At 40.3% G+C, this 14,168-nt stretch overlaps 1 protein-coding gene across 2 annotated transcripts in view; it reads right to left on the reverse strand.

Annotated features, from left to right (window-relative positions):
• GSTCD (glutathione S-transferase C-terminal domain containing) overlaps window positions 1–14,168 on the reverse strand; it is a 189,705-nt gene that overhangs the window by 28,477 nt on the left and 147,060 nt on the right. For both annotated transcript variants that reach the window (XM_036763495.1, XM_036763496.1), the window contains exons 6-7: window positions 12,284–12,328; window positions 10,786–10,914 (exon numbers count right to left, since the gene is read on the reverse strand). In XM_036763495.1, coding sequence (XP_036619390.1) covers window positions 10,786–10,914; window positions 12,284–12,328 — 174 coding nt within the window. The remainder of the gene's footprint in view (window positions 1–10,785; window positions 10,915–12,283; window positions 12,329–14,168) is intronic.

Below are 14,168 nucleotides of genomic sequence, written 5' to 3' on the forward strand. Positions count from 1 at the left end.
CCAGATCCTGCATTTTAAAGATGAGGAACCTGAGTCAAAGGAAGGGTAAATACCTTGTCCGGGGTCATAACAGTTAGTAAGCATCAGGATTTGAACCCAGGGCTTTGACTCCAGAGGCAGGGTTCTTTCCATTGTAACATGCAATGTTTAGCTTCTAAAACTGAGAAACAGACCAATGCAAACATGCCCTTAAATAACCAAAGCCCCTTCATGGTTTCAGGAAACAATTTCTTTTGGAGGTGCTTTGTAACTAACACTGGCAGTTTCCTGAAATCTTATTTAAGTTTCGATGCTTTGATTTTCTGTCAGGCCTCACAGACCACACTGTGATGTAATGAGGCCTCCTGACATCACAGACCACAGAACAAAGGACTTCTGCCCCTCAAAGCCTTGGGGTTCCTGTTTTTTTGGCCCAGGACAATAGTGCTGCCACAGAAGGCTGCACCTGTCAGCTCAGAGGCATTTTTGGTTTGACTGACCCTCAAACAAGCCTGTTCCAAGAGCACTGTGAACCACCCTCTCCCTCTTGGGCTTTGTAAAATTAATTGTGCTTAAAGGTCTAGAAGAGATCGTAAAATCACAGGTTAAAAAGTCAGACACTGTTAAAAGTCTTCTATTTCTTGGCCTTTTTTTTTTTTAGTATATTAAACCAATGCAATTTGAGCTAACATTACCACAAAGGTATATATCACTCTTTTAAATTTATATTTACCTTTTTTGTCTTTTGGCAGCTAAATTATAGAGGCCTAATTTTGGTTTTTTTTTAAAAGACGATACTATTTGGAGGTTACATGAAAATCAGGTTTTCCCTCTTATCTCATACTTTCATGGCTTCCTTCAATACCAACTAAAATCCCATCTTCTAAAAGAAGGCTTTCCTGAGCCCCTTAATTCTTTGGCATTCCCTCTAAGATTATCTCCAGTGTACCCCATGTATATCTTGTTTGTACATAATTTTTTTATACTGTCTCTGTTTTTTGCCTTTCCTTGTATCAGCAGTGCTTAGCATAGTGTCTACCACAACTTTTGTTGTTGTTGTGTTGTTTTAGTCCTGTGTGACTCTTTGTGACCCCATTTAAGGTTTTCTTGGTAAAGATGCTGGCATCATTTGTCATTTCCTTCTCCAGCTCATTTTACAGATGAGAAAACTGAGGCAAACAGGGTTAAGTGACTTACCCAGGGTCACACGGCTAGTTAAGTGTCTGAGGCTGGATTTGAACTCAGGAAAATGAGTATTCCTGACTCCAGGCCTGGCGCTCTATGGCACCACCTAGCTGACCACACAATAGTAGGCACTTAAATACTCATTAGCTTTCTGTGTACATTTTAATAGCTATAAAACAAACCTTACCAGGTGACTTTCGTCATAAGGATAACCAAAAAGCCAAACATGTAACATTTAATTTAACATTCATTCTACACATCCATAAAACAAAGTGAATGAGATCATTAAGTCAGCAGTCATTATAAACTCAATCAAGTCTATTTCATCAAGTCTAGAAAGCATCGTGGATAAGGATTTTTTTATTCTATTTTATTAACCAATTGCTTTAGATGACTGGACTAAACATAAGTTGCTTGCAGTTATTTAAACTATCCTGTAAAGTGGGATCCCTGAGATGGCTCACTATCTTAGTCTGTGTCTTTCCATGACCAATATGATACTACTATACAGGCTATGTGATTTCAAGATAATCAGAAGAGGGCTGGGATCATGATGTCACCGGTTTAGGAAAGTCAAAGGTGAAGAACATCCCCTCTACCAATGCAGGTGTGGTCTGTAACTGACAGTCTTACAGAGTTGCCCACAGCTCTGCCCAGGTGGCAGGATATGTCAGATGAGGGATCTGGACTCACATCTTCCTGGCTCTGAGGACAGCTCTCTCTAATAAGATTATTTAACAAGCTTCGCTGGGGTGCTCAGCCAACCTGACTTTCACGTGACTCAGTTTACGAGGTCCTGGGTGCACACTCCCTTTGGGAGGGACTCTCCCCAGTGGCCCCATCTCTAAAAGACCCATGATAGCAAATGCTACCTGCCACCTGACAGAGAGATGATGAATTCAGAATGCAGACTGACACATGTTTTGGATGGGCCAAATTGGAAATTTGTTTTGACTATGCATAGTTTTTACAAGGGTTTTGTTTTTCTTTTTTTCAATTTGGGTGGAGGAGGTGGGAGGGACAAAAATAGATTTTTATTAAGTGAAAGAAATTAAATTTAAAAATTAAAAGGGGGAGAGGCTCCTTGATGTTGTCAGAGGGCTCTGCCTCCCCTCCCTTTCCTGGAGTAGACGGATGAATGTGGTTTGCCTGTGACTCTTAGCCCAGCCTCCCTTCCTGTGTGACCTCCCCTGACTCTGACCTCCCACCTGCTTCTTAGCCCCAAGAGCCTCCTCACTCTCTCCTGGCCTTGTCCATTACAGATTCCATCTGCCTGCCCTGACCTCAGATCCCCTCTGTGAGTGTCTGCTTCCTGCTTCTTTGGCTCGGTCCCCTACTGGATCTCTGTGTTCGCCCTCCCTGGAGTTTCCACCATCCCAGCTGAAGAGAGTTGGCTCTTGGGCAGTACGGAGTGAGGTCTCTACTGACCCCTACTGTTTCTGTGAAACCTACAGCCTCCTATCTCAGTCCCTCCAGGTCCCATTAATCAAGTCTGGCCAAGTAGAATCTTTCTACTGGTATATTCTCAAGACAGGTCTTTTAATATGACTGTGATGTTGATCCTTGGAGGATTCTTAAATTAACATTTACCTTTACCATTGTGTTATCTGAAAACACAGCTAGAAAAGCACACCCTGGGTTTCAGCAGGAGGGGTCTGGCTTGTGGAGACTGGGGGTCTGGTAATCAGGCCCTTTGTCTTGAAGAGGAAAAAGGCTGGACCTTGTCGGTTAAGATAAGGATTCAAGCAAAGGCAGACAGGCCCTGAAGTGACAGGACTACTGAGGGCCAAAGGCAGCCCAGGATACTTGAGGCCATAGTGGGGCAGATAATCTGAGACAGACTTGACCAAAGGAAGCCAATGATCCCAACAGAGCCCAGCAAAGGAGTGAGAAAAATAGATATTGACTTTATAGAGAACAAAGAACAGAGAATGCTGGTACAAGAAGGGCTCTTAGAAAGCTGTTGTCAGATGGCAGCAACCCAGCTGAACTCTCCCAACATTCCCCTCCAAACAACTTTAAAATAACACATCAAATCAAACTGTGGAGTGGCAGAGCCAACATAGTCAGGGTAAAAAAATGTTTCCAGCCTAAAACAACTTAGGAGGTTGGCAGGAGAGGCCTGTGGTCCTGGGATGGGGGCCAGCATGGGGCAGCAGTGCCAGCGGTAGGCCTTACAAGCGGCTGCAGCAGTAGCGTTGGGAGCCCTTGGCCGAGAAGTGGTAAGAAAGAGCCTATAGGAGACCTTGGGCTGGCACTGACTGGCAACACTATTACCCCATATGCAGTTCTAAGGTACAGTTCCAGGGTGGAGAGGAGCACTTGTGGTTGGTCACAAAAGAGCAGGGCCAAGAGAAGCAATAACACTTGTGACTGCAGGGGAGCAGAGGCCCTTCCTGGGTAAAGAGCAGAGTACAGACCAGGAGAACAGTGACCACACCTCTCCCTGGATCACATCACCTTGGAAGCACCATTACAGTCTCCCAGAACTAGCTCTGAAAAGAGCAGCATGGAACAGCCTGACACTTGGGACAGTGTCTTCACTTCCTTAGATGAGCAGAGCCCAACTTTAACACAAAGTTCAAAGTCAAGAAATAGGCTGTAAAAATGAGCAAACAACAAAAAAGGGCCTAACCATAAAAAGCTATTACAGTGGCAGGGAAGACCAAGATACAAACTCAGAAGAAAGCAATGATATCAAACAGCTACACGTAAAGTCTCAAAGAAAAATGCCAATTGGAAACTGGAAACAGGCCTCACAAGAATTCCTGAAAGAGTTAAAGAAAGATTGGGGAATGATATTAGCATGATGCAAGAAAATTGTGAAGAGAATTAACAGTTTGGTACAAGAGGCACCAAAAATACTAAAGAAAATAACTAATGGTAAAAGAGGCAAAACAAATCACTGAAGAAAAGAACTTCTTAAAAAGGTCAAATGGAAAAGGAGGAACCAAAGCTCACCAAAGAAAATTATTCCTTAAAAATTAGAATTGGGTAAATAGAAGCTAATGACTCCAGGAGACATGAAAAACAATAAAGCAAAATCAAAAGAATGAAAAAAAAATAGGAGAAAATGTGAAATATCACAGAGGAAAAACACCTGACCTGGAAAACAGACCAGGGAGAGATAATTTAAGAATTATTGGACTAACTGAAAGCCATGATCAGAGAAAGGTCCTAGACACCATATTTCAAGAAACAATCAAAGAAAACCACCCCAATATCTTAGATCCAAGGAGTAAAATAGAAATAGAATGAGTCTACTGATCACCTCCTGAAAGAGATATTGAAATTAAAACTCCCGGGAATATTATAACAAATTCCAGAGCTCTCATGGGAAAAAGAAAATAATTCTTTCTTACATGCTTACTAAGTCCCAGTCACCGTGTTAAGCACTAGGGATACAAAGAGAGGCAAAATCCTAACTACTGATTTCATAGGAGGGAGATCTGGTGGTTCTTCCATATCATCAGTAAAAGGCAAAGCTCTAAATCCCAGGAGGCTCCAATTTAAGTCACTGAAAGTGGTGAAGCGTGAAACCACCAGTGGGGGTCAGATGCCTTGGAGCTGGGTGAGGAAGTCACACAGCCTGCTGCCCAAGGCTTCCTCTGGTCTGAGACTCCTGGTTGGCTGAGAGATCAGAGCTCATGGGACAAAAGCAGGAGAGAGAGTCATCTATTTTCCTGCCAGGTTTCTGTTTGCACCCACTCTCCCTCCCAGATAATGAAGGGCATTTCCTGTTCCCCCTTCATTCTAGTGCCTCCCAGCTGTTGATTGTCTTCAATCTGCCCTGTCTATACCTTGTTTGTACATAGTTACTTGCACGTCATCTCCTCCTTCAGGCTGTGAGGTCTTCCAGGTCAGGGATTGTCTTTTTCCTTTCCTTGTATTCCTAGCACTTGGCATATAGAGCTTAATCAAAGTTTACTGACTGAATGTATTTTGATATATTTATCATTCTTTCATTTGCTTTAATATGTCTGTAGTTGTGGTATTATTACATTTTTTTACTTCTTGCTAAGGGAATCCATTATGTTTAAGATCCTATGTGTCATCACTGTCAGTGTCTGGTTTTGTTTAAATGAAATGAAAACAGGGTAATCTCCATGACCCTGATCAATAGAGAGTAGCTATGTGGTGGCCCATCCCTAGAAATCCAGATCTGCCAGAGTAAGGGCAGGTTAGAGGAATCAGATCAGCCCACAGAGTAAAGTAATTAAGTATCCAGGTGTGAGGTGTCTACCCCACACATGTTACATTACTGATAGATTATATACGGTATGAAAAATCAGCTAAACCGCCTAAAGTGATGTCAGTCCAAACAAAAGAAAAAGCCTAAGAAGACTTATGCCCAAATATTTTAAAATCAAATAATTAAATCAGAACTCCATAACTGAACTTGATGGGTTTTCATTATCATTTGATAAGACAGGCAGTTATCTTCCTCAAACCCGTAAGATTTTTACCCCAAAACATATGGTCTAGGCATGTAGGTGCTATAAAGGATAGAGCATTGGACTTGGAGCCAGGAAGACCTGAGTACAAATGCTGCCTCAGATACTTACTGGCTGTGTGACCCTGGGCAAGTCACTGACCTTCAATGTGCCTTTACCTGTAAAACAGGGCTAATAATAGCACCTACTTCGAAGGGTTATTGTAGAGATTAAATGAGATAATATATATAAAATGCTTTGCAAAACTGAAAACCCTACATAAATGCTAGTTGCTATTATTATTAAAAACCTTACAGATACATTTCACCAAGTCATAATCAGATCAAAATGGAGACTAACACCACAATCTACAAGGGTAAATTATACCCAAACTCTGACATCCAGACAAAAACAGGTAATATGAAAAATTTTATCCTGTGAGTGGACCTTGATTCCAAAAAAGGTTGAGCTTCTACTACTGGTGGTGGGATATGCACTTCCATACAGCTAAGTGAGACAGTAGGAGAGAAAAACCCACCTAAGCACCGCTCTCCTCCCCACCCCATCCCCACAGTATCTTTCACCATTTCAAGCTCCACCAAGACCCGTATACTTCTGTTCCATAAGCCATCCGGATTCCATGCTGCGCCTCATAACATCGCCCCCCGTTCCCCTTCCTTTGGCCTTCATCTCTAGCACTGGGAACAAGAATCAAATCTAACCTTCCTAGAAAGGGCCTGTCAATCAATTCCTCAATGATTCCATTTGCTATCCTTATAACTTCCCCGTCCACAATCTCCCTCCTCCCACTACTCCTTTATATGTTTGACCTCCTATTAGAGTGTAAGCTCCTTGTGGGCAGGGACTATTTTCCTGTTTCAAGTGGCACCCCTAGTGTTTGGCACAGTGCCCACACACAGTTAAGTGCTGAGCAAATTTTTATTTCATTCATTTATGCTAATATCCTCTGTAAACTATCCGTTCAATCCTTCCCATCCAAGATAAATGTTTATCATAAAACTTGTTGGAGGCAAATCGAGGAAGGGTTTAACTGACAGACTGAAGACTACACCAGTAAGTTCTGCTAACAATGAAGTGAAATACTACATGAGACCAGGAGTGTAATGAGGAGTCGAGTTGCCACAACCTTCCTCAATGGCAACCACATAGATACTTGACTACATATAGACCCCATGTACATGGGGCCATAACAGTGCCAGGGCACACCTTCAGTGTGGTTATCTTCTTGACCTCCCTGATATCTAAATCAGGTCTCTTGAAGATTTTAGCACCCGCTGAGCAACACAGAATGAAACATAAGCATTACCGGAGTTATAATGGAATAGGATCTTAGTTATTAGGAAATCATTCTAGAATTCCTGTTTCTGGGATAAAATTTTTTTTAAATGGCCTTAGCACATCTGTAGTCATGTCTTCAGAGAAGGTAATAAAATGAGTTCCCTTTTAGCCTTGTGATTTTCATTATTGCTGGCTATGGGGGACATGCCATTTTTGGTTAGGCCTTTAGGGAAATCCTCTATTGGCCAGTAACTCCTGCTACCTAAGGAGTATTAAATTCTAGATTGTTTTAAATAAAAATATCTAAGTGATGCTACACATAAAACTTGGTCCAATTGCAGCCCATTGGTTGGGAATTCTCTTTAATTTGCTGTGAAGTTTCCTCTTTTCATTAAAAGCTGGTTTGTGGAGCACCTCTGGTTCTGCACCTTATCATCCGCTCTGCTTGTCGACTTCTCTGGACATACTTTTCTAGAGCATTTTTGGGTTTTCACTAAAAATTAAGAAGGATAAGCAGAATGCATGGCTCTGAATTAACTATAATATTGTTTAAATGAAGCTCAAACTAAGCACTGTATAATTTATTCTATCTTTTGTGCAAAAAAATGACATGAAAGTAGTCAATAAATGTTTACCCCTGTCGTCAGGAGCTTGGGATACAAAGAGGCAAAAAATAGTCCTTGCTCTCAGAGTGTAATGCTATTAGGGCAGAAAACACGTAAATCATCCAGATAAGAATTGTTGTTATTACTCTTGGGCCAAATATATTAGCTTAAACTCATACTTAATACACATCAATCAAAAATGTTAATTTGAACAGAACCGTGCCAAGTTGAATTTTCTGATAAAATAATTACATTATCCATATTACTAATACTTCTTCAATAGTGCAATTGATCTGTGAGTTGATATGCATAAGAAGTCTTGGAATAATTCATGACATACTTGGGCCATCCAGCTGTTATTTCTCCATTATCTCGCTACTTGACTGGTACACCACCATTTGGCAATTCTACACTTCCTCCATGATCTCTTACACCACTAATTACACACAGGATATCACTTATCTTTCTACTGGCCCTTGGCTCACCTGTAAGGAGGAACTAATTCAGTTATTCTATTTGTATCCCCATGCGTGCCTAGCATAGTGTCTGGCATATCACAAGTTTAATGCCTGATGACTGACTGATTCTTAAGAGACTGAGATGTTTGAAGTGGGGGCAGAGCCAAGATGGCAGCTGGAAAGCAGGGACTTGCTTAAACTCCCTCCCCAGGTCCCTCCAAACACCTATAAAAATGGCTCTGAAAAAATTCTAGAGCTGCAGAACCCATGAAATAGCAAAGGGAGGAAGGGCTCCAGCCCAGGACAGCCTGAATGGTCACTGGGAAGGGTCTATCACACGGAACTGGGAGTGGAGCAGAGCAGAGCCCAGCGTGGGCCACGCCAGGACCACCCAGACTGGGAGCCGGGCAGAACAGCTTGTAGGGTACTAAATCATTGAGCTGTGGCAGTTACCAGACTTCTCAACCCACAAACGCCAAAGACAACATAGCAGGTTAGTGGGAAAAGCTGCTGGGACAGAGTGAAAGGAGTTCGAGGTTGGCCACCACCCCGGGGGGCAGTGGAGGTGGTGAAGCTCTGAAGCTGCTTTCAGAGTTACAGCTGCAGTTGCTTTTGGCCACAAGCCCACCTGGTGGGAGGAATTAAGTGGCAGATCAGAGCAGGAGTGCAGAGCCTGCTTTGTCCTGCCTGGATATGGGCTGTAATCCTGGTTGGTGGTTCTTGGGGGAGAGGAGCGCTGGTGTGTCAGAGCTTGCTGTGTAGAAATAGCTCTGAAAACAACAGCACAGCCCCTCAAGCTTGGGACAAAGTACTCTCTACTCTACAAGCAGTCATTCCCTGACAAAAAGCTCAAGGGTCAAGTAGTTGTCTGGGAACATGAACAGGCAGCGAAAATGGTCTCAGATTCAGACTCAGACTTTGGAATTTTTTTCTGGTGACAAAGAAGACCAAAATATACAGCCAGAAGAAGTCAACAAAGTCAAAGAGCCTACATCAAAAGCCTCCAAGAAAAACATAAACTAGTCTCAGGCCATGGAAGAGCTCAGAAAGGATTTGGAAAAGTAAGTTAGAGAAGTAGAGGAGAAATTGGGAAGAGAAATGAAAGTGATGTGAGAAAATCATGAAAAATGAGTCAACAGCTTGCTAAAGGAGACTCAAAAAATACTGAAGAAAATAACACCTTAAAAATAGACTAACTCAAATGGCAAAAGAGCTCCAAAAAGCCAATGAGGAGAAGAATGCCTTGAAAGGCAGATTTAGCCAAATGGAAAAGGAGGTCCAAAAGATCACTGAAGAAAATACTACCTTAAAAATGAGATTGGAGCAAGTGGAAGCTAGTGACTTGATAAAAAATCAAGATATTATAAAACAGAACCAAAGGAATGAAAAAATGGAAGACAATGTGAAATATCTCATTGGAAAAACCACTGACCTGGAAAATAGATCCAGGAGAGAGAATTTAAAAATTACTGGGCTACCTGAAAGCCATGATCAACAAAAGAGCCTAGATATTATCTTTCAAGAGATTATCAAGGAGAACTGCCCTGATATTCTAGAACCAGAGGGTAAACTAGAAATTGAAAGAATCCACCGATCACCTCCTGAAAAAGATCCCAAAAAGAAAACTCCTAGGAATATTGTGGCCAAATTCCAGAACTCCCAGATCAAGGAGAAAATATTGCAAGCAGACAGAAAGAAACAATTTGAGTATTGTGGAAACACAATCAGGATAACACAAGATGTAGCAGCTTCTACATTAAGGGATCCAAGGGCTTGGAATATGATATTCTGGAGGTCAATGGAGTTAGGATTAAAACCAAGAATCACCTACCCAGCAAAACTGAGTATCATGCTCCAAGGCAAAATATGGATTTTCAATAAAATAGAGGACTTTCAAGCTTTCTCAGTGAAAAGAACAGAGCTGAAAAGAAAATTTGGCTTTCAAACACAAGAATCAAGAGAAGCACAAAAAGATAAACAAGAAAGAGAAATCACAAGGGACTTACTAAAGTTGAACTGTTTTGTTTACATTCCTACATGGAAAGATGATGTCTGTAATTTATGAGACCTAGTATTAGGGTAGCTGAAGGGAATACACACACACACACACACACATATATATATATATAGACAGAGGGCACAGGGTCAGTTGAATATGAAGGGATAATACCTAAAAAAAAAATTAAATTAAGGGATGAGACAGGAATATATTGAGAGAGGGAGAAAGGGAGAAAGGGAGAGACAGAATGGGGTAAATTATCTCACATAAAAGTGGCAAGAAGAGACTGAGATGTTTTAAGATTCAGAGGCATGGAGCATCATAGGTAGAATATACAAATATATTCAATGATCTGTAATTTTTGTCAGTATGGAAATTTCTTTCATTGATCCAGATTGTAACTGATAGAATATTGCTATTAAAAAATGACTTTGTTGGTGAGCAGCTTTTGGTCATCAAAAGCATGCTGAATTTCCCAAGTGTAATGTAGTCTGCTTTCTTCCCCCTACAGAATTCTGCCCCACCCCAATCCATTATTGATTATTATCTGTATGTACTCCAGATTTAGATCGCTAAATCACTTTCAAATATGGATCGAAATATGTATTCTCTGCTTTCAGAAGAATTAATTTTTAAAACATAAACCTTTTTCTTTTTATGAGAAGGCAGTAATATTAAACTAAATCAAAGTGAAATTTACATAATATGCATAATAATTTTCTTCTTTGACAATGGGCTTGTATTTTTTTTACTAGTTCAAATGCGGTATTATATACAGTTTTCTCTTATTTAAAAAAATCTGATACTGAAACATCTCAGTAACTTACCCCAATATTAAACTTCCCTGTAAAATAGTCCAGATTTGCTTGGATGAACCAAATGTTGCTCAGACCCAGGTCATCACTTCTCTTCTTAGCCCGCACTAATGATAACTCTTTGTTTTCAATCAATACCACCTGGATTTCAAACAGAAAACAATATTATACCGGCTAATAACATTCTAGCTATGATGTATTAACATCTTTATTATATTTAACTCTAAATGTCATCTTTTTCTCTTAAGACAAGGGTATACACAAATATTAAAATGATAGATATCACAAGGACAGATGCATCTTTATTGCCATCACAATCTTTTTATAGACAAAGGCCTGTGAATAATTTTAATTATGGAATTTTAAAATGGAAGACTTGTTCATTTTAAATTACAGTATGAACAAGCAGAGATCAACTGCTATATGAGACACTGTAGGTGGAACAACCAAAGTGTTTGGAAAGTTTACTTTCCAGGTTGAACACGCAGTCTTCAATCTTGTTTATATTATTGGTTTGGATATTAAATACTTTTTCTGTTTAAAGAATAAAGGTAAAATGAGCTAACACTGGCTTGAATCCTCACAGAGCCTGAAGGCATTCAAATCAGGAGGTTACTATACTTTCTTCTTTGGCCAATTTATGTCTAATTATTTTTTTTTTAGATCAGTAATGTCTTTGTGGCTGCACAGTTTCCAAGAATAACAGAGCTCAGCAAGGCGGGTAAAAGTTCCTGGTTATAGCTCTCCCATCACTCAGAAATCTGACACAAGTTCTACCTGAATCTGAACTATATTTCTTTAATGTTGATATCTGAAAAACCTTTTGGATTTCAAGTACGGCAAATAGGGCACTGGAGCAGCTGGGTGGCACAGCAGATAGAGTGCTGGTCCTATAGTCAGGAAGACTTATCATCTTGAGTTCAAATCTGGCCTCTGACCCTTACTGTCTATGTGACCTTGGGCAAGTCATTCTTAACTCTGCTTGCCTCAGTTTCCTCATCTATAAAATGAGTTGCAGAAGGAAACAGCAAACCACTCCAGGATCTTTGCTACTAAGTAAACTCCAAATGGGGTTGCAAAGAGCCAGACACAACTGAAATGACTGGACAACAACAAGCAGGGCACTGGAGAGGCTACGTGGCAAGGAGACGGCTGGGCCCTAGAGTCAAGAACACTGGGGCTCAGGTCCCGACTCTGACACCCACTGGCTGTGTGACCTCCCAGCAAGGCAAACTCTCGGTAGCCCAGGGAACCCGCTAAGAGGCTAATTTACACAGAAGTGGCTGATCTGTGTTGGGAGGAGTTGTTTGCTCACCAGGGAACTCAGACCAAAGGAATCACCCTTCCACTTCCACACTCTCCCTCTAAATAAAGCAAAATGCAGACTATGAAACAAGGGGAAAGTCAGGTTTGGTTTGTTCATTTTTCTTTAAGGAGCACTCCAGAATTCTGGGTCATTACTGTCTTCAAAGAAAATTAACTTTCTTTCAATCTATTTCTCAGGCTTTACCTGGCATGATGGCAGCATGTGAGCGAGGACAATTCCAACATGTCCCTATAAAAGGCAGAGAGTAAAGACGTTAATATTTGTCCCTGGCACATTTGAGCATTCTGGGATTGCCAACCCCCAAAAAAGGGTTTTTTCCCTTCTAAATTATTTACTATGAACTTAACATTAAACAATAAAACCAAATATGCATACATTTATAACTATTTACACTTCAGAATAAATTTCTACTTTTTAAAGACATGTACCAGACATTTAAATTGCTTATATTTTTCTGCAATGACAAATAATGCTACAAATGAAAAGATTTATTTTTTTCCTTTTATGATTACAGTCAAAGGGGTTTATTCCTGGTAATAGGATTACTATGTCAGGAGGTAGGGTTATTTTTGTGAATCTAGTTCAATACTTTGCCCTCCACAAAGATTTACCAATTTGCAATTCCTCCAGCAATTGATGCATACACCTGATTTTCTATAACCATATCAGCAATGAGCTTTTGTCACTTTTAGTTATTTTTTGCCAATTGGATGGGTGTGAAGTGTGGTGCTTCGAGGCTGTTTTAATCTGCATTTCTCTGATTATTAGTTAGGCTGAGACTTTTTTCAAATAATTTTTCAAAATATATCTTTTTTTCATGAATTGTTTTCAGATCCTTTGAACATTTATACAATGGGGACTAGGTGCCACCCTTGATATTTATTATCAGAGCCTCAGAATTTTAGATGATAAGTTTTTATCTGTTATATTTGCTACAAATGTATTCCCCAAATGCTATTTTTCTCTTGATCTTGATTATTTTTTTCTGAAGAACTTTATTTTTATGCAATCATTCATATTTCTTATGCCCAACAATTCCTTCTATTTATTTAATAGCTACTATTTTGTCTGCTTTCCGCAAATGAAATAAGACAATTGAAATATTCCCTCTTCTTCCAACTGTCTCACTGTTCATTTCATTATGCTTAATTCTTTTATCCTGTTGGAGGCTACTGTGACAAATGGTGTAAAGTGACGATCCAAATCTATTTCTTGCTATATTGCTGCTTAGTTTTCCTAATATTTATTAAATAATGAATCTCTTTCTCAGTTTTTATTGTCCATAGTTTTTTTAAGTACTAATCTTTTACTAGTATTGGCTTTCGGGGGGAGATTCCCACTCACGTATTTTTTTTTGGCCTAATACCTAATAATTTTAATGAAAGCTGCTTTTTCTAAAGTTTGAAAGAATGTTTTAAAGTCTGGAAGGACAAATCCACTTTCATCCCTTCTCTCCAGGCGCCCAATTAACCCTGACATGACTGCCTGCCTCCGAGTCAGGAAGTTGCACACTGCTTAGTCCCCTGCATCAGGAGACGGCAACTCCTCAACCCCTCAAAAAATCCTGCCATGACACTCACTGCTCACTAGGCCTCGGCCAAATCACTTCATCTTCCGAGGCCTCTTTTTTTATCTGTAAAGTGAGTGCACTCACTTGGATGGCACTTAACTCTCTCCAGCTCTCGGTGATCCTATGATTCTCTGGCTCTCTCCCCATCAGGCTTAGGGGAATAGAGACTAGTTACCTGAGCAGATTCAGTGGCAGGAAAGAAGCTGCATCATGGAGGTAATTCTGGTAGCTCTTCTAAGTTAGCTAGTGTTTGTTTGTTTTTTAATCTGATATTTTTGTCTTTGTTTTTTTTTTTGTCTTTCTGTTTATTTCACCAAAAAAAAAAAGAACAAGCAACCAAGCCATGGCTTCTTTTTCATGGCCCTATTCTATGATATCTTCCATTCCACCATTCTAGGGATAGATTAGAGTTCACTCCTGACTCCAGTTGGCTCCGAAAGGTGAGACCTTTGCCTTCTCTTGCTGGGAACCAGGCCTCGAGACCACCTCTTGCAGTCT

The sequence above is a fragment of the Trichosurus vulpecula genome, chromosome 6 (assembly GCF_011100635.1).
Source record: "Trichosurus vulpecula isolate mTriVul1 chromosome 6, mTriVul1.pri, whole genome shotgun sequence".
In the NCBI taxonomy this organism is placed as follows: domain Eukaryota; kingdom Metazoa; phylum Chordata; class Mammalia; order Diprotodontia; family Phalangeridae; genus Trichosurus; species Trichosurus vulpecula.